The sequence below is a fragment of the Bufo gargarizans genome, chromosome 2, assembly GCF_014858855.1.
Source record: "Bufo gargarizans isolate SCDJY-AF-19 chromosome 2, ASM1485885v1, whole genome shotgun sequence".
In the NCBI taxonomy this organism is placed as follows: Eukaryota; Metazoa; Chordata; class Amphibia; order Anura; family Bufonidae; genus Bufo; species Bufo gargarizans.
Genome location: NC_058081.1, coordinates 173811486 through 173838566, shown reverse-complemented (window position 1 = coordinate 173838566; position 27081 = coordinate 173811486). Strand labels below are relative to the sequence as shown.

The 27081-nt window shown below is 45.1% G+C and overlaps 1 protein-coding gene across 1 annotated transcript in view; it reads right to left on the bottom strand.

Moving 5' to 3' along the window:
- Positions 1-27081, bottom strand: part of LOC122929662 (neuronal acetylcholine receptor subunit alpha-7) — a 401783-nt gene that overhangs the window by 61992 nt on the left and 312710 nt on the right. The window contains exon 5 of the mRNA XM_044283296.1: positions 4891-4970. Within this exon, the coding sequence (XP_044139231.1) occupies positions 4891-4970 (80 nt within the window). The remainder of the gene's footprint in view (positions 1-4890; positions 4971-27081) is intronic.

Genomic DNA, 27081 nt, shown 5'->3' with positions numbered 1-27081 from the left:
CAAAGATCACACTCCTCTTTCTCTCACAACTGCATGAAATAGCACAAAATGGCTGTGGGGAGTTTCTCTTATATAGTAAGGGGTAGGCAACTTTCCTATTGGTTGCTAGGGAAGTTGCTAAGCTCTTGCAGCATTCTAATTGGACCAGAAGCTAGAAGCAGGGAGGGAGCATGTGTACTGTTGAAAAAAAAAAAAACGAATATTCAAATTTACGAATATATAGCGCTATATTTTAAATTTTCACGAATTGTCAAAGTGCCGATATTCGCGATTAAAATCCATGATTCGAATATTCGCGCTCAATACTATCCTCACCATCAGAGGCTCTAGCGAAGACCAGGTAGTTGCTTAGTCACACCCCTCCAGGGTACAGCCAGTCGGTAGCACAGTGGGTTCATATCTGCTGATCCGTGACAGGCCTATTTCAGTACAAAAAGAAAAATACATTTGCAGTTCACGTCGGCGGTTATTTGTGTTGAAAGCATTTAGTGGTCTATTGCAGTACAAAAAGAAAAATATATTCTCAGTTCACGTCGGCGGTTATATATTTGTTGAAAAACATGGCTGGAAGTCAGCAGGGTGGCAGCAGTGGGAGGTCGGGAGCCTAACGTGCCTGGGGAGACCACCTGCTTTGCAGCAGCCTACCTGCCTGAGAAGAAGTGGTGCAGGGGTTCGCGGAAGCAGTGGTGGTAGCAGTCAGTAAGTGCGGACTGTTAGGGCGAAAATCGCCTACTCTGCGTTGTGGCAGTTTTTTGTTAAGCCGCCAGAGGAGGTTAACATGGCCATATGTAGAATATGTAGGCTGAAGGTGAAACATGGCCAGAATGCCTATGTTGGCACCACAGCCCTGCGTCAACATATGCAGCGTCACCATATGTGGTATCCTGATGCTTCAGCTGCTACTGCCATCTCCACAGTATGTCACCTTGCCACTCTGTGGTATCCTCCTGATGCTGCTGCTGCTCCTGCCATCTCCATGCTATGTCACCTTGCCACTCTGTGGTATCCTGATGCTGCTGCTGCTACTGATACCTCCACACAATGTCACCTTGCCACTCTGTTGTATCTTGCTGCTGCTGCTGCTACCGCCATCTCCACACTATGTCACCTTGCCACTCTGTGGTATCTTGATGCTGCTGCTGCTGCTATTGCCATCTCCACACTATGTGTCACGGATGGTGTTGCAGAAAGCTGGAACTTATAAATAAACATCCGACTGGCTTGATCCCAAACTAAGGAGCATATGGGTGAGCCCTATAAAACCCCTAGAGCTCTCCCTCACTGCTATGCCCATGCAAAGGTCTTTATGGTAAACAATTGCATGAAATGCATAAAATGTGACACCTGAAAACCCTATAATAGTGAGGGGACACGACCACCGGCTCCCTGCACTTAATACGGACGGAGTCTGGGTCACCTAGAATCAAGCCAGCATGGAAACACAAATAACGGAAACAGACTTATCTTAGGAAGCAGCCTCCAGCAGTGAACACAATCCATGAAGAAGTATAAACCGCAAAGTGAGGCAGTATGGGAGGGAATATAAAGGGAGACATTTAGTGTAAATAGCTGACAGCTGGGAGAAGGAAAGGAGATGACAAAGTGAAACCATAACAAAGAACTTCATGCAGGTAGAGAAGAACATCTAACAGACCTTCTCACAGAAGTGGCGGTGACACTATGTCGCCTTGCCACTCCATGGTATCTTGATGCTGCTGCTGCTACTGCCATTGCCACACTATATCACCTTGCCATTCTTTGGTATCCTCCTGATGCTGCTGCTGCTGCTGCTCCTGCCATCTCCATGCTATGTCACCTTGCCACTCTGTGGTGTCCTGATGCTGCTGTTGCTGCTACTGCAATCTCTACACTATGTCACTTTGCCACTCTGTTGTATCTTGATGCTGCTGCTGCTGCTACTTCCATCTCCACACTATATTACCTTGCTACTCTATGGTATCTTGATGCTGCTGCTACTACCATCTCCACACTATGTCACCTTGCCACTCTGTGGTATAATGATGCTGCTACTGCTGCTACTGACATCTCCATGCTATGTCACCTTGCCACGTTGTGGTCTCCAGATGCTGCTGCTGCCATCTCCACACTATGTCACCTTGCTACTCTGTGGTATCCTCCTGATGCTACTGATGCTGCTACTGCCATCTCCACACTATGTCACCTTGCCACTCTGTGGTATCTTGATACTGCTGCTGTTGCTACTGCCATCTCCACACTATGTCAGCTTGCTACTTTGTGATCTCCTGATGCTGCTGCTGCTACTGGCATCTCCACACTATGTCACCTTTCCACTTTGTGGTATCCAGATGCTGCTGCTGCTGCCATCTCCACACTATGTCACCTTGCCACTTTGTGGTATCCTCCTGATTCTGCTGCCGCTACTGCCATCTCCACACTTGGTCACCTTGCCACTCTGTGGTATCTTGATGCTGCTACTGCCATCTCCACACTATGTCACCTTGCCACTCTGTGGTATCCTCCTGATGCTACTGATGCTGCTACTGCCTTTTCCACACTATGTCACCTTGCCACTCTGTTGTATCTTGATGCTGCTGCTACTGCCATCTCCACACTTGGTCACCTTGTCTCTCTGTGGTATTCTCCTGATGCTGATGCTGCTACTGCCATCTCCACACTATGTCACCTTGCCACTCTGTGGTATCCTGCTGCTACTGCCATCTCCACACATGGTCACCTTGCCACTCTGTGGTATCTACCTGATGCTGCTGATGCTAGCTCCACACTATGTGGTATCCTGATGCTTTTGCTGCTACTGCCATCTCCACACTTGGTCACCTTGCCACTCTGTGGTATCCTGATGCTGCTGCTGCTACTGCCATCTCCACACTATGTCACTTTGCCACTCTGTGGTATCCTGATGCTGCTGCTGCCATCTCCACACTATGTCACCTTGCCTCTCTGTTGTATCCTTTTGATGCTGCTACTGCCATCTTCACACTATGTCACCTTGCCACTCTGTGGTATCTTGATGCTGCTGCTGTTGCCACCTCCTGACTCGGTCATTGTGCCACTCAGTGGCCTCCTCATACTGCTGCCAAGTCCAGACTTTGTCAGTGTGCCATTCGGTGGCCTCCACATGCTTCTGCCACCTCCACAATCTCTCGTTGTCATGCTACTCTGTCCTCCACATGCTGCTGACACCTCCACACTTTGTCTTTGTGCCACTTTGTTGCCTCCTAATGCTGTTGCCACCTCAACAATCTCTCGTCGTCATGCTACTCTGTGGCCTCCTGATGCTGCCACCACCTCCAGACTCGGTGGCCTCCTTTATAATGCTGCTACCTCCAGACTCGGTCATTGTGCCACTCGTGGCCTCCTCCTGTTGCTGCTGCCACCTCCAGACTCTGCCATTGTGTCACTCGGTAACCTCCTCATACTGCTGCCAACTCTAGACTTGGTCAATCTACCACTTAGTGGCCTCCTCATACTGCTGCCAACTCCAGACTTGGTCATTGTGCCACTCAGTGGCCTCCTCATACTGCTGCCAACTCCAGACTCTGTCAGTGTGCTACTCTGTTGCCTCCTGATGCTGCCGTCACCATGAGACTCTGTCATTGTGCCACTCTGTGGCCTCCTCATGCTGCTGCCACCTCCACAATCTCTCGTCGTCGTGCCACTCTATGGTCTCCTCATGCTGTTTACACCTCACCACTATGTCATAGGTCCATGCTGTTCTCACCCTCCCCACTTCATGATTGGGCCACTATTTTGGCTTTTGGCCTGGCTGATATCATGATTTATTTGACCTTTCTTTTCATTTGTCAGAAGGAAGGAAAAATGAGAAGCACAACGGATCCTGTCTGTGTATCAGCGGTAAGGCCTGTATGGTCCCTTCAGACCTGGCTTATGATTTGGTAGCCAAAAGCAGGAGTGGGTACAAAACACAGAAGACATGCAAATATTCCATTAATGTGTCATCTCTGTTTTAGATCCACTCCTGTTTGTTTTGGCATTAACAATACTGATGGATTATTGAGCAAATGCTGTTTTTTGGGGGTTATTGTTCTGACGGATCAGAAGAAGGGCAAAATAATCAATGACGTCAACACAAAATTACTGCTGACACCCTCTCCACTCTGTCCGGGGGCTCTAAATCTATACGCATTTAATAGAACATGCTCTGTAGACATCTATGTGGAATCAGCTGGCGATGGTGTAAAAGGAGTGCGTTTCTTCTTGGAGCTAACATCGACCTGTAAGGCTGAGTTCATACTTGAGTTATTTAGTCAGTTTTGGCCCCATGACTGCCTTAATAAGTGAAGTCTGCAGTGTTTCTAAGAGCGACACTTGTCATCTGCATGTCATACGGACTCACAGTATTATTTCACTACCAAAACAGACTCTCTATGCGTGTTACTGCAAGGCACAGTGTTCTACACCACTATAAAGGATCTCAGCAGCCAGGCAATAGCCGTTTTTTAGCATATGTAATTCGCCGCAAATATATTCGGATAGAACCACATTTTTCCTGAAAAATTCGGCGAACCGGCGAATCGAATTTTGGAAAAATTCTCTCATCTCTAGTCATCAGTATTAAAATCTCGGAAAACCCCTTTAAGGTGTTTAAAACCAGCCGACAAAATACCGGTATATTACATGGTAATGAATGATTATATTCTAATCATATTGAGTAAAGGTTATTCCAACCAACTGTAATGCATCTATGATGAAAGGCATAAAGAGAACAAGAGACCCAGTGCAAAGTTTACAATTGCAGCTAAAGGCAATAAATGTTCACTACTGTCACATTTTGCTAAAATACAGTCATACAATATAAACGGGTAACATACAGAAGAAAAGGACACAACATGGAATAATCAAGGCAAAAAATATAAAATGTCCTCTTACCTGGTGGTAAATACTGGCAATATCCAGATGAGTTCACTAGTACATTAGTATGAAATGTAGCATCAAATCTTTCATCTGCGCTACAAAATATAACGTAAAAAGAGTGAGCAAGTGCCAACCAGTGATTATAAATCAATATATTACAAGCTGGAGCTGTCTCTTCACATCCAAGACTTGTTAAACGTGTGACTAAATAGCTTCATTCTTTACCTATAATCATTTGTCATTTACCATGTATTACCTACTGATTTCCTGTCTCTGTTGTCATTTTCAATGATGGGTGTTGTTGAGAAATGCAATTTAGTTGGATTAAGGTATTTTTCATGTACAGTGGCAAAAAGTCTTTAGCCACAGAAAGTAATTGATCTGTTTCTCATACCTGACCTTATGGACTAAAAGTTACGGTTATAATAGAATAAACTATATGAAATAAAAATGTTTCAGAGGCTTTTGTGTTAGGTTATTAGGTTTTAGAGGAGAACTTTCGCCCTACAACTCGGACAATATCTGCAGCAATACTTCAAACATCCGCAAATATCTGCAGACAAACTCAGGTGACAATATAAGACAATGTCAAGACAATACCTGCATGGATTTTAAAGAAGTATTTGCAAAACAGATATGAATGGACTCTCCTGAGGACAGGCCATCAATATTAATATTCTGGCACATCCCTTTAAGCCTCATCTATAAAGTAGAGCCATGAGCACACTGCTTGTTCAACAGCACTTAGGAAACTGTAGGTACTACTCACTGCTTCAAGGGAAGAATATCTCCCTCATACGACATCCAACAGAGGATAGCACAATGCAGTATGTGCCTGCTGGATTCATACAGAATCACACAAAATAAAAATAAATCAATGATATCTAAGGCAGATGGAGGAGTAGTAGGACCCTATACACTTCTAAGGAAGCCAGGTACAACTTGAAAGTTGTACAGACTGGTAATATGGTTCAGTGCATCAATCAAGTGGACTCCTATACTATGTACGTATAGATGTACATTACATTAATACATTAGATTGTAAGCTCTTTGTGGACAGGACTAAGGGGGGGGGGGGGTGCAACCTGCTGGAATGTTACAGCCATTTCTTGCTCAACAAATTGCTTTATTACTTTTCTCATGCAGAGGTGCATCATCAATACAATATGCTAAATCAGGCATGCTCAACCTGCGGCCCTCCAGCTGTTGTAAAACTATAACTCCCACAATGCCCTGCTGTAGGCTGATAGCTATAGGCTGTTTGGGCATACTGGGAGTTGTAGTTTTGCAACAGCTGGAGGGCTGCAGATTGAGCATGCCTGCGCTAAATGATACAATATGATACAATACATTAAATGATAAAATATGTTTGGTGACTCATGCTTAGTGGGTAAACACGTTTGAATAGCTTTGTAACACCAAATGTCTGTATATAGTAGTCTCCTACCAGGGCCCAGACCAGTAGTACCCTAGATGGTTAGGTTGTACCCAAGATGGCTGTTGGCTCTTGCATGTACCATCTGTGAATGGCTGTAACCCTACTCTCTGCCACACCTTACCTTGCCTAGACCTGTTTTACAGGGTTGCTTCAGCAAAATTAACCTTTGACTGTCAGGTGTGAATTGGCAATGTAACCTACGGGAAGATTCCCAAGGGGCCAATGGTCATTACTATGCAGTGGGTTTTTGGCGCCCGGCCTCAGGGTCACTGCAATACACATTATTCATTATAAATGCAGCACAGCAGGGCTGCCTACAGCCTGCGCTGAGTATGTGAAGAGGCCAACAGCCCTGCTGCAGAACCACATGGCGTGTTGTAGTCGCATTGTGACGACACTGAGGTTTAGTATCGCGTGGCCGTACAGTATAATTAAACTAATGAAGACCCACATTGTTTAATTAATCTGCATAGGTGAGAACTGCACAGTATTAAAAGTGCCATGTGGCTATTAACACTAAAGAGTGCGGTCTTTATTAGTTAACTAGAGCCCAGCATGGCCACACGGTAGTGTGCAGTGTCCCACATATGTGTGTAAACAGGACACTTCAAGCATCATTCTTAATATATATATATATATATATACATACATGTGTTTATTAGCATTTTATGGTATTCTCTATCATCTGGCTGGCAATTTCATTTACATCCATTTGCCCCTATGTGGTGCACATAATATATATAGGGGGGGGGGGGTCTAGCTAAGAGAGTTAGTTGGAGTTGAAGTTGGAGTGTGAAAGGAGAGAAGCAAGTTCATGGAGGAGAGAGACAAGCTAAAGTCATCATGTAGCTGTGTTCCTTTCCTCTGGGCCCTGATCAAGCCTGGAGAAGATAACTACAGAAACCAAGCACCAGGCAGTAAGTCTATACACCAAGATGCAGAGAGACTAGTGAGGGTAACAGCTAACTATAGCTTATGGACCTCATCAGCACAAGTGACCAGGAGTAGCTTTCCAAGTATCTGGACACAAATGGATAAGTGATGCGCAGAATTGTCTTTATCACTAACTAAACCTTCCGGGTAGTAGTAAAAACCAAAAACCTCCCTAGAAGAGTTTCCTGCCAAAGAATGAAGCAGATGTGTCTGCCTGCCATGAAGGGAACGCCCTTAAAGGATAACTCCTAAATAAATAGTTAATAGCATCTTTAGTGCCAGAGTGCTGTAAAGAGTGAATTTAGGATTACCACCAGGATCCTTGCCTGTAAAGTATTAGCATTAGAAGAATCACTCTATTGATAACTGCCACTACCTGATAATAGGAATACAAGTGAACCTATTATTACTTATTGAATGTAGAATAATGTGATTGGTACTCGTTCCAAATGTCCATACTCTGCAGCTGGGGAGCTGATCTCTAAATGGGTGGTCAAAAATATATTGTAGAAAGAGGAAGGAATAGAGGCTCACCCAACTGGAGGTATGGATAGGTGCTCTAGTCACGTGTTGACCTTCCCGGTCAAGAGAAGAAACAAAAATTGAATGTAGAATAATGTGCTAGTCACATTATTCTACATCCAATTTTCGTTTCTTCTCTTGACTAGGTTAATTGTACATATCATAGCCCCCTATAAGAGATCAGGGGCTGCCAGGCAGCAGACCCCCCTCCCTCCCCAGTTTTAATTTCATTGGTGGCCAGTGCGGCCCCCCCCGGCCCCCCCTCCCTCTATTGTATTAATTTCATTGGTGGCCAGTGTGCAGCCCCCCCCCTCCCTCTCATTAAGCAATGCGCCGCACAGACCTGTCACTTACCAGTAGGAGGAGCTCCCGGCCGGTCACAGACAGCGCAGCAGGTAAGTATGATGCTTCTAATATTGCTAAGCAACCATGGCAACCAGGACTGCAGTAGCGTCCTGGTTGCCACGGTTACCGATCGGAGCCCCAGCGATTAAACTGGGACTCCGATCGGAACTCTCCGCTGCCACCAATGATCGGGGGGGGGGGAGAGGGGAGGCCGCACACTGGCCACCAATGAAACTAATACAATAGAGGGAGGGAGGGGGGGCTGCACTGACTACCAATGAAATTAAAACTGGGGAGGGAGGGGGGTCTGCCCCCTGCTGCCTGGCAGCCCCTGATCTCTTACAGGGGACTATGATACGCACAATTAACCCCCCTCAGGTGCGGCACCTGAGGGGTTAATTGTGCTGATCACAGCCCCCTGTAAGAGATCGGGTGCTGCCAGGCAGCAGGGGGCAGTCATGTACACAGTTCTTAGTATATTCTAACTTAAAGCGTCCCCATCACCATGGAAACGCCTCTGTGTTAGAATATACTGTCGGATCTGAGTTTCACGATCTAACTCATATCCGACAGTATATTCTAACATAGAGGCGTTCCCATGGTGATGGGGACGCTTCAAGTTAAAATATACCATCGGATTGGAGAAAACTCAGATCCGATGGTATAATAGGGACTCCTGACTTTACATTGAAAGTCAATGGGGGACGGATCCGTTTGCAATTGCACCATATTGTGTCAACGTCAAACGGATCCGTCCCCATTGACTTGCATTGTAAGTCAGGACGGATCCGTTTGGGTCCGCACGGCCAGGCGGACACCAAAACGATTTTTTCTTCATGTCCGTGGTTCCTCCAAAAATCAAGGAAGACCCACGGAAGAAAAAATGGACCCCGTTTTTGCGGACCTTAAAAAAAAAAAAAACAATCGTGTGCATGAGGCCTTACTTCGAGTTCCCAACCCACCCATGCTGGCCACCCACAGCTGTGTTTGTACAAATATGCAGAATACCTAACACTCTCAGACACATTCCTCACACCAAAGCTGTCTCTTATAGGTGCACTTCTACCCTGTGAAACAGCGTCTCAGTGCCACAATGCTCAACATCACATCAACACAATAGCTCTTAGTACCAATGCACCTAGTGATTGACACCTCCTCTTCCTGCAAACTGGAGATGCCAGTACATAAATCACAAAAAGTGACTCAATTTTAGAAATCACATTCCTCTCAGAATTTACCAAAGGGTGTTTTGCAAAAATGAATTCACAGCAGGTGATGCAAAGTGAAAATTATAATTTTTACACAAATATGCCATTTCAGTTTCTAATATGTTGTTCCAAGCATATGACAATTTAAATACCAAGCCCTTTTATTATGTGGCCCTAATCTTTTGCCTGGACGTACAAAAGGGGTTAGGTAGAGAGATTCTGGGGGGAAATAATAAAAATAACCCCCTATAAGTGATCCCATTTTGGAAACTCTGCCCATCAAGTTATTAAGGGGTGGAGTAAGCATTTTAACACGGCAGGTATTTTTCAGAAATTAATGCGTAGCAGACAGTGCTAACATGCAAATTGTATGTTTTCCAAAGATATTGCGTTTTAGTGCCCAATATGTTGTGCCCAGCTGTTGCCATCAGAGACTCACACTGCACTACTTTAATAGACAGTTGGGTTCTACTGGGTATGCAGATACCATAAATGTGGAAATAAGATGCTGTATGGGCACATGGCAGGATTCCGAAGGGAAGGGGCAACATTTGCAGAGCACCTGAGGTACCAGTAAAGTGCACATCCCTTATACAGTACATGACCCCATTTTGGAAACTACACCACTCAATGTATTTATTAAGGAGTATTTTGACACCATAAGTATTTTGCTGAAATTATTGAGCAGGAGATGGTGTGAAATGAAAATTGCCATTTTTTCACAGATATGGCATTTCACTGCCCATTATGCTATGCCAAGCTCTTGCCATCTGAGACTCACCACACCCTTTGAATTAATATGCAGGTCTTATTGGGTACAGAAATGCCATAAATGTGAACTTAAACTGCTTCTTGGGTACGCTGCAGGGTTTAGAATGGAAAGACCACCTTTTGGCTTTTGCTGCACATACACTCACCTAAAGAATTATTAGGAACACCATACTAATACGATGTTGGACTATATTGATAGGATAGCATCTTGCAGTTGATGGAGATTTGAGGGATGCACATCCAGGGCACAAAGCTCCCGTTCCACCACATCCCAAAGATGCTCTATTGGGTTGAGATCTGGTGACTGTGGGGGTCATTTTAGTATAGTGAACTCATTGTCATGTTCAAGAAACCAATTTGAAATGATTCGAACTTTGTGACATGGTGCATTATCCTGCTGGAAGTAGCCATCAAGGATGGGTACATGGTGGTCATGAAAGGATGGACATGGTCAGAAACAATGCTCAGGTAGCCTGTGGCATTTAAACGATGGCCAATTGGCACTAAGGGGCCTAAAGTGTGCCCAGAAAACATCCCCCACACCATTACACCACCACCAGCCTGCACAGTGGTAACAAGGCATGATGGATACATGTTCTCATTCTGTTTGCGTCAAATTCGGACCATTTGAATGTCTCAACAGAAATCGAGACTCATCAGACCAGGCAACATTTTTCCAGTCTTCAACAGTCCAATTTTGGTGAGCTTGTGCAAATTGTAGCCTCTTTTTCCTATTTGTAGTGGAGATGAGTGGTACCCGGTGGGGTCTTCTGCTGTCGTAGCCCACCTTTCTTTCCCGTTCTGACATTCAGTTTGGAGTTCAGGAGATTGTCTTGACCAGGACCACAACCCTACATGCATTGAAGCAACTGCCATGTGATTGGTTGACTAGATAATCGCATTAATGAGAAATAGAACAGGTGTTCCTAATAATTCTTTAGGTGAGTGTATTTTGATGGATTGATTTATAAGCACCGCATTACTATTTAGGGGAGGACTGGGAACTTAACCCCTTAAGGACTCGGCCCTATTTCACCTTACAGATTTTTCGCAAATCTCACCAGTGTCACTTTAAGTGCTGATAACTTTAAAACGCTTTGACTTATCAAGGCCATTCTGAGAATGTTTTTTGTCACATATTGTACTTCATGACACTTGTAGCATGAAGTCAAAAAAAATCATTTTTATTTATAAAAAAACACCAAATTTAACCAAATATTTTTAAAAATTGAAAATTTCCAAGTTTCAATTTCTCAACTCCTATAATACATAGTAATACCTCCAAAAAAAGTTTGGATCATTTTGGGAATAATATTTTATTTTTTTGGGATGTTACAAGGCTTAGAAATTTAGAAGCAAATCTTGAAATTTTTCAGAAATTTTCAAAAACCCAATTTTTAGGGACCAGTTCAGGTCTGAAGTCACTTTGCGAGGCTTACATAATAGAAACCACCCAAAAATGACCCCATTCTATAAACTACCCCCCTCAAGGTATTCAAAACTGATTTTACAATGGTTGTTAACCCTTTAGGTGTTCCACAAGAATTAATGGAAAATAGAGATACAATTTCAAAATTTCACTTTTTAGGCATTTTCCATTTTAATAATTTTTTTCCAGTTACAAAGCAAGGGTTAACAGCCAAACCAAACTCAATATTTATGGCCCTGACTCTGTAGTTTACAGAAACACCCCATATGTGGTCGTAAACCGCTGTACGGGCACACAGCAGGAGTCAGAAGGAAAGGAATGCCATACGGTTTTTGGAAGGCAGATTTTGCTGGACTCGTTTTTTTGACACCATATCCCATTTGAAGCCCCCCTGATGCACCTCTAGCATAGAAACTCCATAAAAGTGACCCCATCTAAGAAACTACACCCTCAAGGTATTAAAAACTGATTTTACAAACATCGTTAACCCTTTAGGTGTTCCACAAGAATTAATGGAAAATAGAGATGAAATTTCTGAATGTCATGGAACCATGAACCAGACGTACAACAAGAGATAAGTGGAAATAAGAAGGCTTTATTGAAAGTCAAGCTGTAAGCAAAAGTCCAAACGGATGGCTAACCGAAGCAGGGTCTTGCGTAGACAGAGGTCAGGAACCAGAAGGGTAGTAGACGAAGCCTGGATCAGGAACCAGCAGGGTAGTCAGACGAAGCCAGGATCAGGAACCAACGGGGTAGTCAGACGAGGCCAGGATCAGGAACCAGAAGCAGCAGCAGTCTTAGAAGCATGTGAACACAGGAGGACCAAGCAAGGAACTGAAGCCACAGACCTCCTATATATATGAGCTAGGCATCCAGCTCCTCCCAGTGGGAAGGAGAAGCCGCAGGGTGGGAGGCTACAAGAAACCCAGAAACCAAGATGGCCGCCAGCACATGTCAAACGAAGGAGAACAGTAAGAAGGTAAGACCATGACAGTACCTCCCCCTCAAGGGCCCCTCCTCCGCGGAGTAAGGAACGGTTTCTGAGGGAAGCGTGCGTGGAAGGCTCGGAGCAAAGCAGGAGCATGGACATCTGCGGAGGGAACCCAGGAACGCTCCTCTGGACCATAACCACGCCAATGGACCAAAAACTGCAACCGACCGCGGACCAGGCGTGAGTCCAGGATATTGCTCACCTCATATTCCTCACGATTGCCCACTTGGACCGGACGGGGCCGAGGAACCGAGGAAGTGAAACGATTACACACCAATGGCTTCAACAGGGAGACATGAAACACGTTGGAGATCCGCATGCCAGGAGGAAGCGCAAGGGCATAGGCTACCGGGTTTACCCTGCGAAGCACTCGGAAGGGACCAACAAAGCGAGGCGCCAGCTTGGGAGTGGGCACTCGAAGGTTGAGGTTGCGGGTGGACAACCATACACGGTCTCCGACCTGGTAGGAAGGAGCGGGCGCTCGTCTGCGATCAGCCTGGAGTCTCTGGCGCTGCGCAGAGACCTTAAGGGACCTCTGGATCTGTACCCAAGAAGCACGTAGGACGGAAAGGTGATCCTCCACAGCCGGAATATCCTGGGGAGAGAATACCTCCGGTAACACGGCAGGTTGGAACCCATAATTGGCCATGAAGGGAGACGTCCCAGAGGAAGAGTTCACCGCCGTGTTCCTGGCAAACTCAGCCCAAGGCAGGAGGTCAACCCAATTGTCTTGGTGATCGGAGACATAGCAACGAAGGAATTGCTCCAAGGCCTGATTGGATCATTCTGCGGCCCCATTGGACTGAGGGTGGTAGGCCGAGGAGAAAGAGAGATGAATCCCCAACTGGGAGCAAAAGGCGCGCCAGAACCTGGACACAAACTGACTCCCCCGATCCGACACAATCTCCTTGGGCAAACCGTGCAACCGGAAGACCTCCCTGGCGAAAATCGTGGCCAACTCTTGTGCAGAGGGTAACTTCTTGAGAGGAACACAGTGGCACATTTTGGAAAACCGATCCACAATCATGAGAATGACCGTATGGCCTCGGGATGCAGGGAGGTCCACAATGAAATCCATCCCCAGGTGTGACCATGGGCGCTCCCCGGTGGCTATGGGTTGCAAAAGGCCCAACGGAAGGTGCCGAGGGGACTTACTCTGGGCACAAACGGAGCATGCCGCTACATATGCGGCGATGTCGGAACGTAGAGAAGGCCACCAGAACAGACGTGAAACAGCCCAGGACAGCTGATTCTTTCCAGGATGCCCCGCGGCCTTGGAGTTATGGTAGGTTCGCAAGAACCGAGTGCGCAACTCCTCAGGCACAAAACACCTGCCGTTGGGTCTCCCAGAGGGAGCACCAGATTGAGCCGCCAAAATCTGCTCACCCAGGGGAGAGGTCAGGCTGGTGCGAATGGCGGCCAGGGTCTGATTCGGAGGTATGACCGAAGTCGGAATCGTCTCCTCCCCGGACAGCTCGGAGTACTGCCGTGATAAGGCATCCGCTCTGATGTTCTTGGAACCGGGTAAGTAGGAGACCACGTAATTAAAACGTGACAAGAACAGAGCCCATCTGGCCTGACGTGGTGTCAATCTCTTGGCCTCAGAAAGGTAGGTCAGATTCTTGTGGTCCGTCAGGATGAGAACCGGAACCACCGAACCCTCGAGCAAGTGCCTCCATTCTTTAAGGGCCTGCACGATGGCCAATAACTCCCTGTCACCAATCTGATAGTTGCACTCCGCGGAAGACAGTTTCCGGGAGTAAAACCCACAAGGAAGCAGAGGACCCTCTGGTGTTCTACGCTGAGACAAAAGGGCGCCTACTCCCGTCTCAGACGCGTCCACCTCGAGGACAAAGGGCAACCCAGGGTTGGGATGCGACAGAATCGGAGCCGACACAAAGGCGGACTTTAGAGCCTCAAAAGCTCGGATGGCCTCGAGCGGCCAGACCTGGAAATTACTGCCCTTCCTGGTCAGATCCGTGAGAGGCTTGGCTAGCATAGAAAAGTCCCTGATGAACTTCCGATAATAATTGGCGAAGCCCAAAAAGCGCTGCAGGGCACGGAGACCACTGGGCTGGGGCCACTGTAAGACAGCCGAAACCTTCTCAGGATCCATGGAGAACCCCTCAGCGGAAATGATGTAACCTAAGAAGGTTACCTGGGATCGGTGAAATTCGCATTTCTCAAGCTTACCGAACAGCTTGTTCTCTCGTAACCATTGCAACACTCGTCTGACATCCAGAATGTGGGCCTCCATGGATTCAGAATATACCAAGATGTCATCCAAATAGACCACCACACACTGCTGCAACAGGTCACGGAAAACATCGTTGATGAATTCCTGGAAGACTGCGGGCGCATTGCACAACCCAAAGGGCATAACCAAGGATTCATAATGACCGGTCCTGGTGTTAAACGCGGTCTTCCACTCATCGCCCGCCTTGATCCTTACCAGGTTATATGCCGCCCTCAGGTCGAGTTTGGTAAAGACCGTGGCCCCTTTGAGGCGATCGAACAGCTCGGAAATCAAGGGTATCGGGTAAGCGTTCTTGATCGTGATGCGATTGAGACCCCTGTAATCGATGCAAGGCCTCAACTCACTGCCCTTCTTTTTCACAAAGAAAAATCCAGCCCCTGCCGGGGACGAGGATTTGCGAATGTGTCCGCGTGAAAGCGCCTTCCTCACGTACTCCTCCATGGCCTCATTCTCCGCTACCGACAGTGGATAGACTTTGCCACGAGGAGGAACGGCACCAGATTGTAACTCTATGGCACAATCGTATGGGCGGTGCGGAGGTAGGGCAACCGCGCGCACCTTATCGAATACATCCCGGTACTCTTCGTATTCAGGAGGCAACAGAGAGTCCGAGGAAGTACACAGCAACTTGACAGGCCCATGGATGCAACTAGCCCCACACTGCGGTGACCACGAGAGGATCTCGGCCGATCTCCAATCGAAAGTCGGATTATGCTTCTGGAGCCAGGGGTACCCCAAGACCACCGAGTAGTGTGGAGACGAAATCACCTGGAGACAGACCGACTCTCCGTGAACGGCACCAATGGCTATCCCCACTGGAAGGGTCTCATGAGTCACGTGTGGCGGCAGAAGGGGTCTGCCGTCTATCGCCTCAAGAGCCAGTGGGGAACCTCGAGGCTGCAGAGGAATGGAATTGGCGGCAGCGAACACACTATCAATGAACAAACCACCAGCACCAGAGTCCACCAACGCCTGGGTCGTCACCGAGCCCCCGACCCAGGAGAGGACAACAGTGATCAGTGGTTTGTCAACACGGGAAACCGGGGACGAGGAGACTCCACCCAAGATCTGCCCCCGACAGGATCTCAGGTGCGAGCGTTTCCCGGACGGTTCGGACATGCCAACCGAAAATGCCCACCGAGACCACAGTACATGCATCGGCCCTCGCGTCTCCGGAGTACCCTCTCCCCCTCGGACAGGCGAGCAAACCCCAGCTGCATGGGTTCACCCCCAGACGAGTCATCCCCAGGAGGCGTGGGAGGAGAGGGAGGCACGGGTGGGACAGCAAACGTAGGCGCCAATCTGTTAGAAGACCTCCGCAGGCTCTCCTTAAAGGAAGGTCTCTCCCTGAGTCTGGTGTCAATCAAAATCAGGAAAGAAATAAGAGACTCGAGCTCCACTGGTAGGTCCTTAGCTGCAACCTCATCCTTCAAGGCATCCGAGAGACCATGAGAGAAAGCAGTGACCAGAGCCTCATTATTCCAGCCCACCTCTGCTGCCAGGGTACGAAACTCAATGGCGTATTCAGCTACGGATCGTGAACCCTGTCTGATGGACATAAGGAGCTTCGCAGCAGAGGCAGCACGAGCCGGCACATCGAATACCTTCCGAAGAGAAGCAACAAAACCGGAAAACTCGGCAACCACCGGATTGTTGTTCTCCCATAAAGGGCTGGCCCAGGCCAAGGCCTTGTCCGAGAGCAGCGAGATCAAGAAGCCCACCTTTGATCTCTCAGTAGGAAAGGCATGTGGCAGCAACTCGAAATAAATGCCCACCTGGTTAAGGAAACCTCGGCACTGAGTTGGCTCTCCCCCAAAGCGCTGTGGAAGGGGGGCAGAACCGGTCATACCCCGAGACACCACAGGCGCAGCAACAGGTGTCGGGGTAGACTCTGGCGCAACAACCGGAGCGGCAGTAGGAGCGGGCCCAGGAGCGACAACTGACCCATCGGCAACGGAAGCGAAATGAGCCGTGCGTTCAAGCAGGGTTTGCAACGCCACAGCGAACCGACCCAACAGGTGATCCTGCTGATCAAGTCTGGCAACCAGCGTAGGTAGCGAGGATGGCCCTGTACCGTCAAAATTCATGGCTTGGTCCTAATGTCATGGAACCATGAACCAGACGTACAACAAGAGATAAGTGGAAATAAGAAGGCTTTATTGAAAGTCAAGCTGTAAGCAAAAGTCCAAACGGATGGCTAAACCGAAGCAGGGTCTTGCGTAGACAGAGGTCAGGAACCAGAAGGGTAGTAGACGAAGCCTGGATCAGGAACCAGCAGGGTAGTCAGACGAAGCCAGGATCAGGAACCAACGGGGTAGTCAGACGAGGCCAGGATCAGGAACCAGAAGCAGCAGCAGTCTTAGAAGCATGTGAACACAGGAGGACCAAGCAAGGAACTGAAGCCACAGACCTCCTATATATATGAGCTAGGCCTCCAGCTCCTCCCAGTGGGAAGGAGAAGCCGCAGGGTGGGAGGCTACAAGAAACCCAGAAACCAAGATGGCCGCCAGCACATGTCAAACGAAGGAGAACAGTAAGAAGGGTAAGACCATGACACTGAATTTCAATTTTTGGGCAAATTTTCCATTTTAATCCATTTTTCACAGTAACAAAGCAAGGGTTAACAGCCAAACAAAACTCAATATTTATGGCCGTGATTCTGTAGTCTACAGAAACACCCCATATGTGGTCGTAAACAGCTGTACGGGCACACGGCAGGGCGCAGAAGGAAAGGAATGCCATACGGTTTTTGGAAGGCAGATTTAGCTGGACTGGTTTTTTGACACCATGTCCCATTTAAAGCCGTCCTGATGCACCCCTAGAGTAGAAACTCCAAAAAAGTTGTCCCTTTTTAGAAACTACAGGATAGGGTGGCAGTATTGTAGGTACTAGTTTAAGGTACATATGATTTTTGGTTGCTCTATATTTCACTTTTTATGAGGCAAGATAACAAGAAATAGCTGTTTTGGTACTGGTTTTTATTTTTTGTTATTTACAACATTCATCTGACAGGTTAGATCATGTGATATTTTTATAGACCAGGTTGTCACGGATGTGGCGATACCTAATATGTATACTTTTTTTATTTATGTAAGTTTTACACAATGATTTCTTTTTTGAAGCAAAAATCATGTTTTAGTGTTTCCATAGTCTGAGAGCTATAATTTTTTCAGTTTTTGGGCGATTACCTTGGGTAGGATATGATTTTTACGGGATGAGATTATGGTTTTATTGGCACTATTTTGGTGTGCGTGTGACTTTTTGATCGCTTGCTATTACACTTGTTGTGATGTAAGGTGACAAAAAATGGTTTATTTAGCACAGTTTTTATTTTAAATTTTTTTACGGTGTTCATCTGAGGGGTTAGGTCATGTGATATTTTTATAGAGCCGGTCAATACAGACGCGGCGATACCTAATATGTATACGTTTTTATTTATTTATGTAAGTTTTACACAATATCATTTTGAAACCAAAAAAAAAATTCATGTTTTAGTGCAGGGATGGCCAACCTTACATACAAAAAGAGCCTAAAAAAAACCCGAATGACTACCAGGAGCCACAGGGTATACATTTACACCCAGTTACCGTATTTTTTGCCCTACAAGATGCACCTAGGTTTTAACAAAGAAAATTAAGATTAAAAAATATATATTTTTCATCTAATCTGAGGTCTGCTAAAAAAAAATTTTTTTATTGTTAATTAGCAGAGAAAAAATAAAGAATATATTTTTCATCAGACCTCAGATCAGACTCCTAAATCAGATACCCAATCCTTATCTGACCTACAATAAGATCCCCAAACCTCACCAGACTTCCAAATCAAACCCCCAAAATCAGACCCTCAATGCTTGGATCAGACAACACAAATCAGACTCCCAGTGTCAGACCCTCAGTGCTCAGATCTCCCCCACATGCTCAGAACCCCCCCCCCCTCATGCTCATATCTTCCCCCTTCTCAGATCTGCTCCCCCCATGCTCAGTGCTCAGACCTAACCAACCCATGCTCAAACAAGACCGCCATGCTCAGATCTGCCCCTATGCTGAAATCTGAAACCTCATGCTCAGATCAGACCCCCATTGCTCAGATCTGGACCCCCCCATGCTCAGATCAGACCCCCCATTGCCCAGATCAGGAGCGCCCCCCCCCCCCCATGCTCAGATCAGACCCACAGCTCTTGCTCGGTCGGGCACCTGCTACTCTGCAGGTCTGACATGCTCTCCACTGTGACCTGATGAGCGCAATGTCAGGTTATAGTGCGTGTCTCCACGTACTACGTTCTTACACTGTGTTCATCAGGACGTAGTGGAGAGTGAGCTGGAGCTGCAAAGTAGTAACAGTGCCTGATCTGAAAGAGATCTGAGCATGGGGTGGAGAGTGCTTCCTGGCTTCACAGCTAGAGCCTCACTTGAAGAAGCAAAGAGCCGCATGTGGCTCAAGAGCCACAGTTTGGCCACCCCTGTTTTAGTGTCTCCATATTCTGAGAGCCATAGTTGTTTCAGTTTTTGGGCAATTATCTTAGGTAGGGTCTCATTTTTTGCGGGATGAGATGACGGTTTGATTGGCACTATTTTGGGGTGCATATTACTTTTTGATCACTTACTATTACACTTTTTGCGATGTAAGGTGACAAAAAATGGTTTATTTAGCACAGTTTTTTATTTTTTATTTTTTACGGTGTTCATCTGAGGGGTTGGGTCATGTGATATTTTTATAGAGCCGGTCGATACGAACGCGGCGATACCAAATATGTATACCTTTTTTAATTTATTTAAGTTTTACACAATAAAAGCTTTTTTTAAACAATAAAAAATTGTGTTTTAGTGTCTCCATATTCTGAGCCATATTTTTTTTTATTTTTTGGGCGATTGTCTCAGGTAGGGGCTAATTTTTTGCAGGATGAGGTGACGTTAGATTGGTACTATTTTGGTGGGCAAACGCCATTTTGATCGCTTGCTGTTGTACTTTTTGTGATGTGAGGTGACAAAAAAAATTGTTTATTTTGCACAGTTTTTATTTTTTACGGTGTTCTTATGAGGGGTTAGGTCATGTGAGATGTTTATAGAGCCGGTCGATAAGGACGCGGATATACCTAATATGTATGCTTTTTTTTTCCCTATTTTTTACTTTGTTTGGGGAAAATTACATTTTTGTTTATTTTTACTTGAAACTTTAAAAAATTTTGGGGGGGAACTTTATTTTTTCAACTTTTTTTCACTTTATTTTTTGTCCCACTTTGGGACTTGAACTTTCGGGGGTCTAATCCTTTACAATGCATTCCAATACTTCTGTATTGGAATGCATTGGCTGTATGAGTAATACAGTGTGTATTACTCATACAGCTTCCGGCCTGTGAGATCCAGGGGGCTGGATCTCACAGGCTCGTCACCGGAAGGCAGCGCGATGCCTTCCTTAGACATCGCGCTGCCTTCCATGCCATCGGGTCCCCCCCCCACAGCCGCATGGGGACCCGATGGCACCGCCCGCGCCGCCGCAACCGCAGGTAAAAGCTGCAAACCGCAGGTCACATGACCCCCCCGGCATTGTGACAGGATGCCTGCTGAAATCATTCAGCATCCTGTTCCTATTAGCCCCCGCCGCGCCGCAATTTACTTTTAAACTTAGGACGTACTGGTACGTCCTGAGTCCTTAAGGACTCGGCAAACATGGCGTACCGGTACGTCCTAAGTCCTTAAGGGGTTAAAGTGCCTATGGAAAGAACAACTAAAAGTGGCTCCATTTTATAGTTGGATCCAAATTGACAGAAGGCAGTAATACCATATTGCGGGACATTATACCAGCCCAACACAGCTAATACCATAGTGCATAACAATATATACTGCCCCAGCAGCACAAAATACCTCCCAAAAAACTGCCTCTGTGTTGACTAGCGCCAGGTGGCACTTTCTGTCCTCCTACTGAGTTTTCGCGTGATGGCAATACAGTTGAATTCAGGAGTTAGGAGGGGATCATTATTTAACTGGCTGCTGGTCATGAGGAGGGCTCAGTTAGACCCCTAGGCATCAGCCCATCAGAAAGTATCCCTGTAGGACCTATGACCAGTCCACCTCCATTGCTATTGAACAGCATATGGGGTAGTAATACAGCCATTTTCTGAGAACCATACCATACTTTTTTTTATTTTTCTCTCGACGAAGCTCTGTGAGGGCTTTTATTTTTATAGGTCAATTTGTCATTATCATTGGTTCTGTTTTCAAGTATTTTTGATAATTTTTTATTTCAGTTTTTGGGAAGCAGGCTAAAGAAAAGGCAGCGACTCTGCCATTGTTTTTTTTGGTTTTGCAATGTATGCCATATGGAACAATGACATATTGTCTTTATTCTGCTGATCAGTATGATTACAGAGATACCAATTTTATTTTTGAAAGCCATATATATATTTATTTTTTTCTGGTGAATATCTTCTGTGAAGGTTTGATTTTTCAGGATGAGGTGATGTTTAAATTGGTATCAATTTGGGGTACATATGAATTATCTCTTGATATTATGATTTTTGGGAGGTGAGGTTTTTTGAGTTTTGGTTTTGTAGCATAAACCATTTGGAAAAAATGACATGTTATCTTTATTCTGCCGGTCAGTACGATTACAGAGATTACAATTTTATATACTTTTTTTTACATTTTACCACTTTTATACAACAAATTTTTGAAAAAACGAAATAATGTGATGGTCTTGTGTGAGGGCTCAATTTTTGTAAGATGAGGTGATGTTTAAATTGGTACCATTTGGGGGGTACATATGACTTCTTGATCTCTTGATATTAGGATTTTTGGGAGGTGAGGTGACCAAAAAAGGCTGTTCCAGCACAGTATATCTTTTTTTCTTACAGCATTCAATTGACAGCGTAGATCATGTGATATTTTACAGAGCTGGACGTTAAGGATGTGTTTCTTTTTTTTTCTTTCATTTTTTTTCTATTTTAAATGGCTTTATGGAGGAAAGGGTGCCTTTTTACTTGAACCTTTTAAAGCCCTTTACCTGCTGGAGTTATGAAAAGTTGCCGACCTCCGCATAACTTTGGCGGATCCTCAGTCGCTTCCTAGCTGTCCTAGCGGTCTATATTTAGACCATTTTCGACGCCTAAAACGGGCATAGAAAATGGTAAATGAAATGCCCAAGCCAAGTTCCCTGCCAAACGCTATTCCCCCTTTTTTAGACCTGGCATGAGAGGATAGAAGTCACAGATTGCAGTGCAAAGGACCTTTGCACCTCAATCTGCGCCAGAAGTACCCCTCATTTAGTTGTATTTCTGTTTGATAATTGACCGCCTGAGTTTTCACCCTTGCCGGCAGTTATAGTAGGGGTCTGGCTGTCAGTAACTACTGAGTTCTTGCTTCTGATTGGGCAAGCACAGCATCTATGACCACTGGATCATTCTCCCGTATTATTATGGCGCATGTCAGGAACTCATTTCCCGCCATACTTTACATGTACAATGCATGTCAGAAATGGGCTAAACTGTACATGGACCAATGAGAGTGAATATAACCTGTGTACAGTACAACCTGTGTACAAAAATGAAAGGTAAAATCTAAATGGGTGCTATGTGCAATTAATGCAGTTTTCTTTATCGGTTTTGATAAATCTCCCCAGTCTATTATTGTGAAGTACACCAAATAGATTGATTTTTTGCATAATAATTTAAACAGAATGACCCAGATGGAATATTGCAAATAATCATATGTCTTAGATTAAAAACTGTGTGTCATAATTGCAAAAAATAAAGTTGATGGGGTCTTGCAGCAAGATGTGACAGACAATGTCACATAAGCCAAGCAAGAGAGACCTTGGCAGATGTTATTAAGGAAATATGACATATAGAACATTATCTGGAAAGCTTCAAATGAAAAGGTCAGTGCTATGCCACCCCTGAAGGGCATTATCTTGCTGCTGATAATGCTACAAAAACCAAGTCTTGGAAGGCTAATTGAATACAGTAATTATCTTGATTCAGAATGACTCCATTACATGTAGGAAGGGGAAAATTAAATAGAAGCTTGAACATTGGCCTAGACTGAAAATATCTGCGATATGTTCTCACTAATTATTTGTTAGTACTAGCCTAGATGGGGTCCTAATCTCTAGGAGATACTGCCATGTTCCATCAGAGTAAATCTTCTTATTAGATTTTCAAATTACTTATAGATCTGTAATCTAGATATGTTACTAAGGAGAGAATTAAACGAAAAATATAGTCAATTTATAAGGCAGCTTTATTTTCACATAATGGCACATTTTATTGTGTGCTGAGAGGATGGATGCACTGCCAGATTGCAATAATAAAAAAACCAGAATATATGCTACTTTAGGAGCTGTCATATTTCTTATATGTAAAAAGGGGAACCATCAATATGCCTTCATCAGTACTGAAAAGGAAGAAGGCAACCGCTGTTCATAAGCTCTATTAAAGGTGTTTTTCGGAAACTATAATATTCATGGCCTATCCTTAGGCTAGACCATTAATGACAAATTGTTGGAGTATGACTCCTGGCACTGCCCTCTCCAGATCTCCAGCTGATTAAAGGGGCCACAGCCCTTCCATGTTTATAGACCTTCTGTATATTTTGTTAGAACTGTACCTAGGTAGTACATCTTACTGTAGCTCAGTGTAAAATGTGCAGAGCAGTATATTTATATATAGTTTGCTGGACCACAACTGCACCTTCAATTAGTTGATCTGAAAGGGTGCCAAGAGTTGGAACCTCACAAGTATAATACTGATGGGCTATTATATGCCATCTTACTTCTGTAACCATGAAAAATCTATATGCATATAGATATCATAGAGTGGGGCTTGTGACCCACTTTATTAGCCACTGTGAGGTTCTGCATTGGAGGACTTGGGTGCCATGTGATGCCATATTTCTGCTGTAACTACTTTGCTTGTCTAATAATTCCAAGCTCAACTGATTTTCAGCATGGATTACTTCTGTAAAAAGACTTACTGTGTTAAAACCAACCAAAATTTACTATAGGAAACTATCTTCCAACCTGGGCAATGCTATTTCACATTTGGTAGTATATTTCATTGTGTCATAGTCCTATTACATTGCTGAACAATCTGATGAAGAATGAAGCAATCAGCCAGATCAGGAATAGTTATCCAACAATGAACATTTATAGCATATACATTTGATTGGTTAAAAATGTCTGATCTGTGGGGGTCCAACTTCTAACCTATTTAATCCTCTTTTGACTATACTAAGAGATATTGAACAGCTATTTGCAATGTACCCAATGGCTGCTTTTTAAAGGGAATCTATCACCAGGTCTATGCTGTCCTATCTGAGAGTAACATGTAGTGACAGAGACCACAGGAGGGCAGGGAAAGCTTGTCGCTCCTGAATTCTAGGACTTGTGCGGCCACCGATACAGTGTGATAAAGTGACTCAGGTCATCTCTGTCTGTGTCACTACTCTTTGCTGCCTCAGATAGGTGATGGATTCCCTTTAAGCTATAGATCCTATACAATACACAAAATATTGTGGGCATTCATCATAAGAAAATAAATCTAAACATAAACTGCTCTAATATTTTAAATGAGAAATGGAGCGTAAAGTAGACAAATGTCATGTACAGAAGCAGTAGGGCAGATGAATAGTATTGTTACTGTTTATTTCACTTAAAGGGACTTTTTAGATGCCACTTGCGATATTTTGTTGCAAGACATGTGTCTACACTGCCCCCACCATGTTTTGAAAATGGGGCATGACGAGGTCTGGGACAGTTTTCTGGCATAAATGAAGACAGAAATCTACAGCAGCTTGAAGCTGACATAGATTTCTGTTTAAAGGGGTTGTCTGGGTTCAGAGTTGATCCCTGATGTAACCTCCTCTTTACTCATTTACTCTATGAGTGGAGCATTGGAGCATTTCCTTGCTCTGAAGCTCACCCTTCCCCGGTGCTCCATTGTGCAGTTCAATGTCTATTTGTTTACTGTCGGTGATGTACCAGGCTTCTCCTCACTATGCTAGGCAAAGACTTCTGCATAGCAGTGAGCCCGGTCACCGGCACAGATGTGCACTGCATAGCGCTGCCCTAGGCTGTTTTAGAGGCAGGCACTAGTTGAACCCACCTCTAAAACAGCCTAGGGCAGCATTAGACACCACCCATCTGTGCCAGTGATGTCACTGGGCTCACTGCTAGGGGGAAGTCTCTGCCTAGCATAGTGATATGAAGCCTGATATGTCACTAGCAGTAAACAAATAGACCTTGCCCTGCACGATGGAACACAGGGCAAGGGGGAGCATCAGAGCAATGAAATGCTCCAATGCTCCACTCATATAGAGTAAATGAGGAGGTTACATTCGGGATCAGTTATGGAGGATGCACCCAATTTATGAGGAGGCATGAGCCTCACCATAATGTAGGCACATCCTCCAGCAGCTCATTTCCCCCTAAATTTCTAATATGCAATATACTTGATATTACATTACTGTGTGTCAAATGACCAATGCTACATTCTCAAGCTAAAAGAACATATGGACAGGGAGGAAGGAAAACTTTTTGTTAGTACAAAAGAACTAAAATATCCCTCAACTGAAAATACATTTCTGGATATAAGGTCTTAATAAAATATATACTGTAGTGCACAGATATCTTAGAAGACCCAGATAAATCTTTGATCATAGTGTATGTTCTATTTTCTGTACTAATAATCACCAGATGTCTCTGTCAGAGAATAATTAAAACTAAATATTCTACTTAGAGAATACTGCAGAATAAGTGCATTGAGCTCTTCTAATTATCCCATGGAAATTACACATTTTGCTGATAAAAAAGTCTTAAAACACCGAAATCTTCGCATATACAGTATTAAACATCAAACGTTCACAACATAATTCTACTCCTGCAGATAACAAGTAAAAACTTATAATGACTGCTATATTGTAAAACATTATTAGATTAAATGTGGCAAATATTCATAGTTGTGAGTACTTAATTCCTCTATTTCTTCACATTTTACCATTAGACTGGGTTTAAACTTTCAAAACTTTCCAGAATATCATTTAGTTTGGTTTCACAGAAGTATAGTACAGACATATTTTAGGGTTTGTATTAGGGATGAGTGAATTGATACTAACCAATCAATTCTTCTCATCATGTGGGCTTCTTCATTTGATAGATGGATCAAAGAAAGTTTAGTGTAAAAGACACCAAACACCACACACTAGCCCCAGATCACCCCCCTGCACCCCAATTAACCCTTTGATCACCCCTTTGATCGCCCCTGTCAATCACTAGTGAAAGGAAAAAAGTGATCAGTGCAAACTGTCACATTTTTTTTTCACTGGTATTGACCGTTAGGTTTTAGGATAGTTTAGGCCCCTTGGTTAGGTAGTTTAGGGATCGGTTAGCGCCCAGCCCACCGCACCGCAGTCACTGATTCGCTGATTAGCATATCGCTAATCAGCATTTGTACTTTTATAGTATCTGGAAGTGATCAAAACTGATCACGGTCAGATCTATAATAGTATTAGTGTCACTTTAGTTCGCCCTCCACCCAAAACGCAGTGTTTGCCCGATCAGGCCTGATCGGTCGCCCACACGTGCTTTCGCCCACACCCGCCCCACCGCAGTGACAAAAAATATATATTTTTTGATCACTGCACATTCACTTTACACGCGCTGCGGCGATAAAAAATCAGTTTTGATATTTTTTATCAACTGCAGCGGCCTCCGGTACTTCGCTAGCCTCCCCTTTGTAAGACAGGCTTGCTTTTTTTCTTGGGTAGTCTCAGGGAATACCCTTAAATTTAGTTGCCCAAATGTCAAACAGGGGGTATTCTTCTGAAGAGGCCTACAGGCTTCTGACCCAGTCGGATGAGGAATGGGAACCCTCATCTGATGAATCTAGTGGGTCAGAATACGAACCTGTAGAAAGCAGTGGCTCTCTGACCCAAAGTTCGGACGAGGAGACTGAGGTCCCTGATAGCACCAGGCGTACCCGGCCCCGTGTCGCTAGACCACAGGTTGCGCAGGATCCGCTTCAAGAGCAGCAGAGTGGGGCTGGCGCTGTCGGATTACGTGGTGAGGCATACACCAGCAGCGCAGCCCTCCCTGGACCTAGTAGCAAGCACTGCCGTACAACCTGGTGAAGTGGCGAGCACCAGAAGGGCAGTTGAAGTACGAAGGCACGAGCAGTAGTGACCCCGTCGCAGCCACCGCAAAGACGGGCCCGTAGAGCCCCTAGAATCCCAGAGGTGCTGGCAAACACTGATTGTCAGTCCCCAACTTCAGCCGCACCTGTAGTTCCCCCTTTCACCGCCCAGTCTGGAGTTCGGGTTGAGA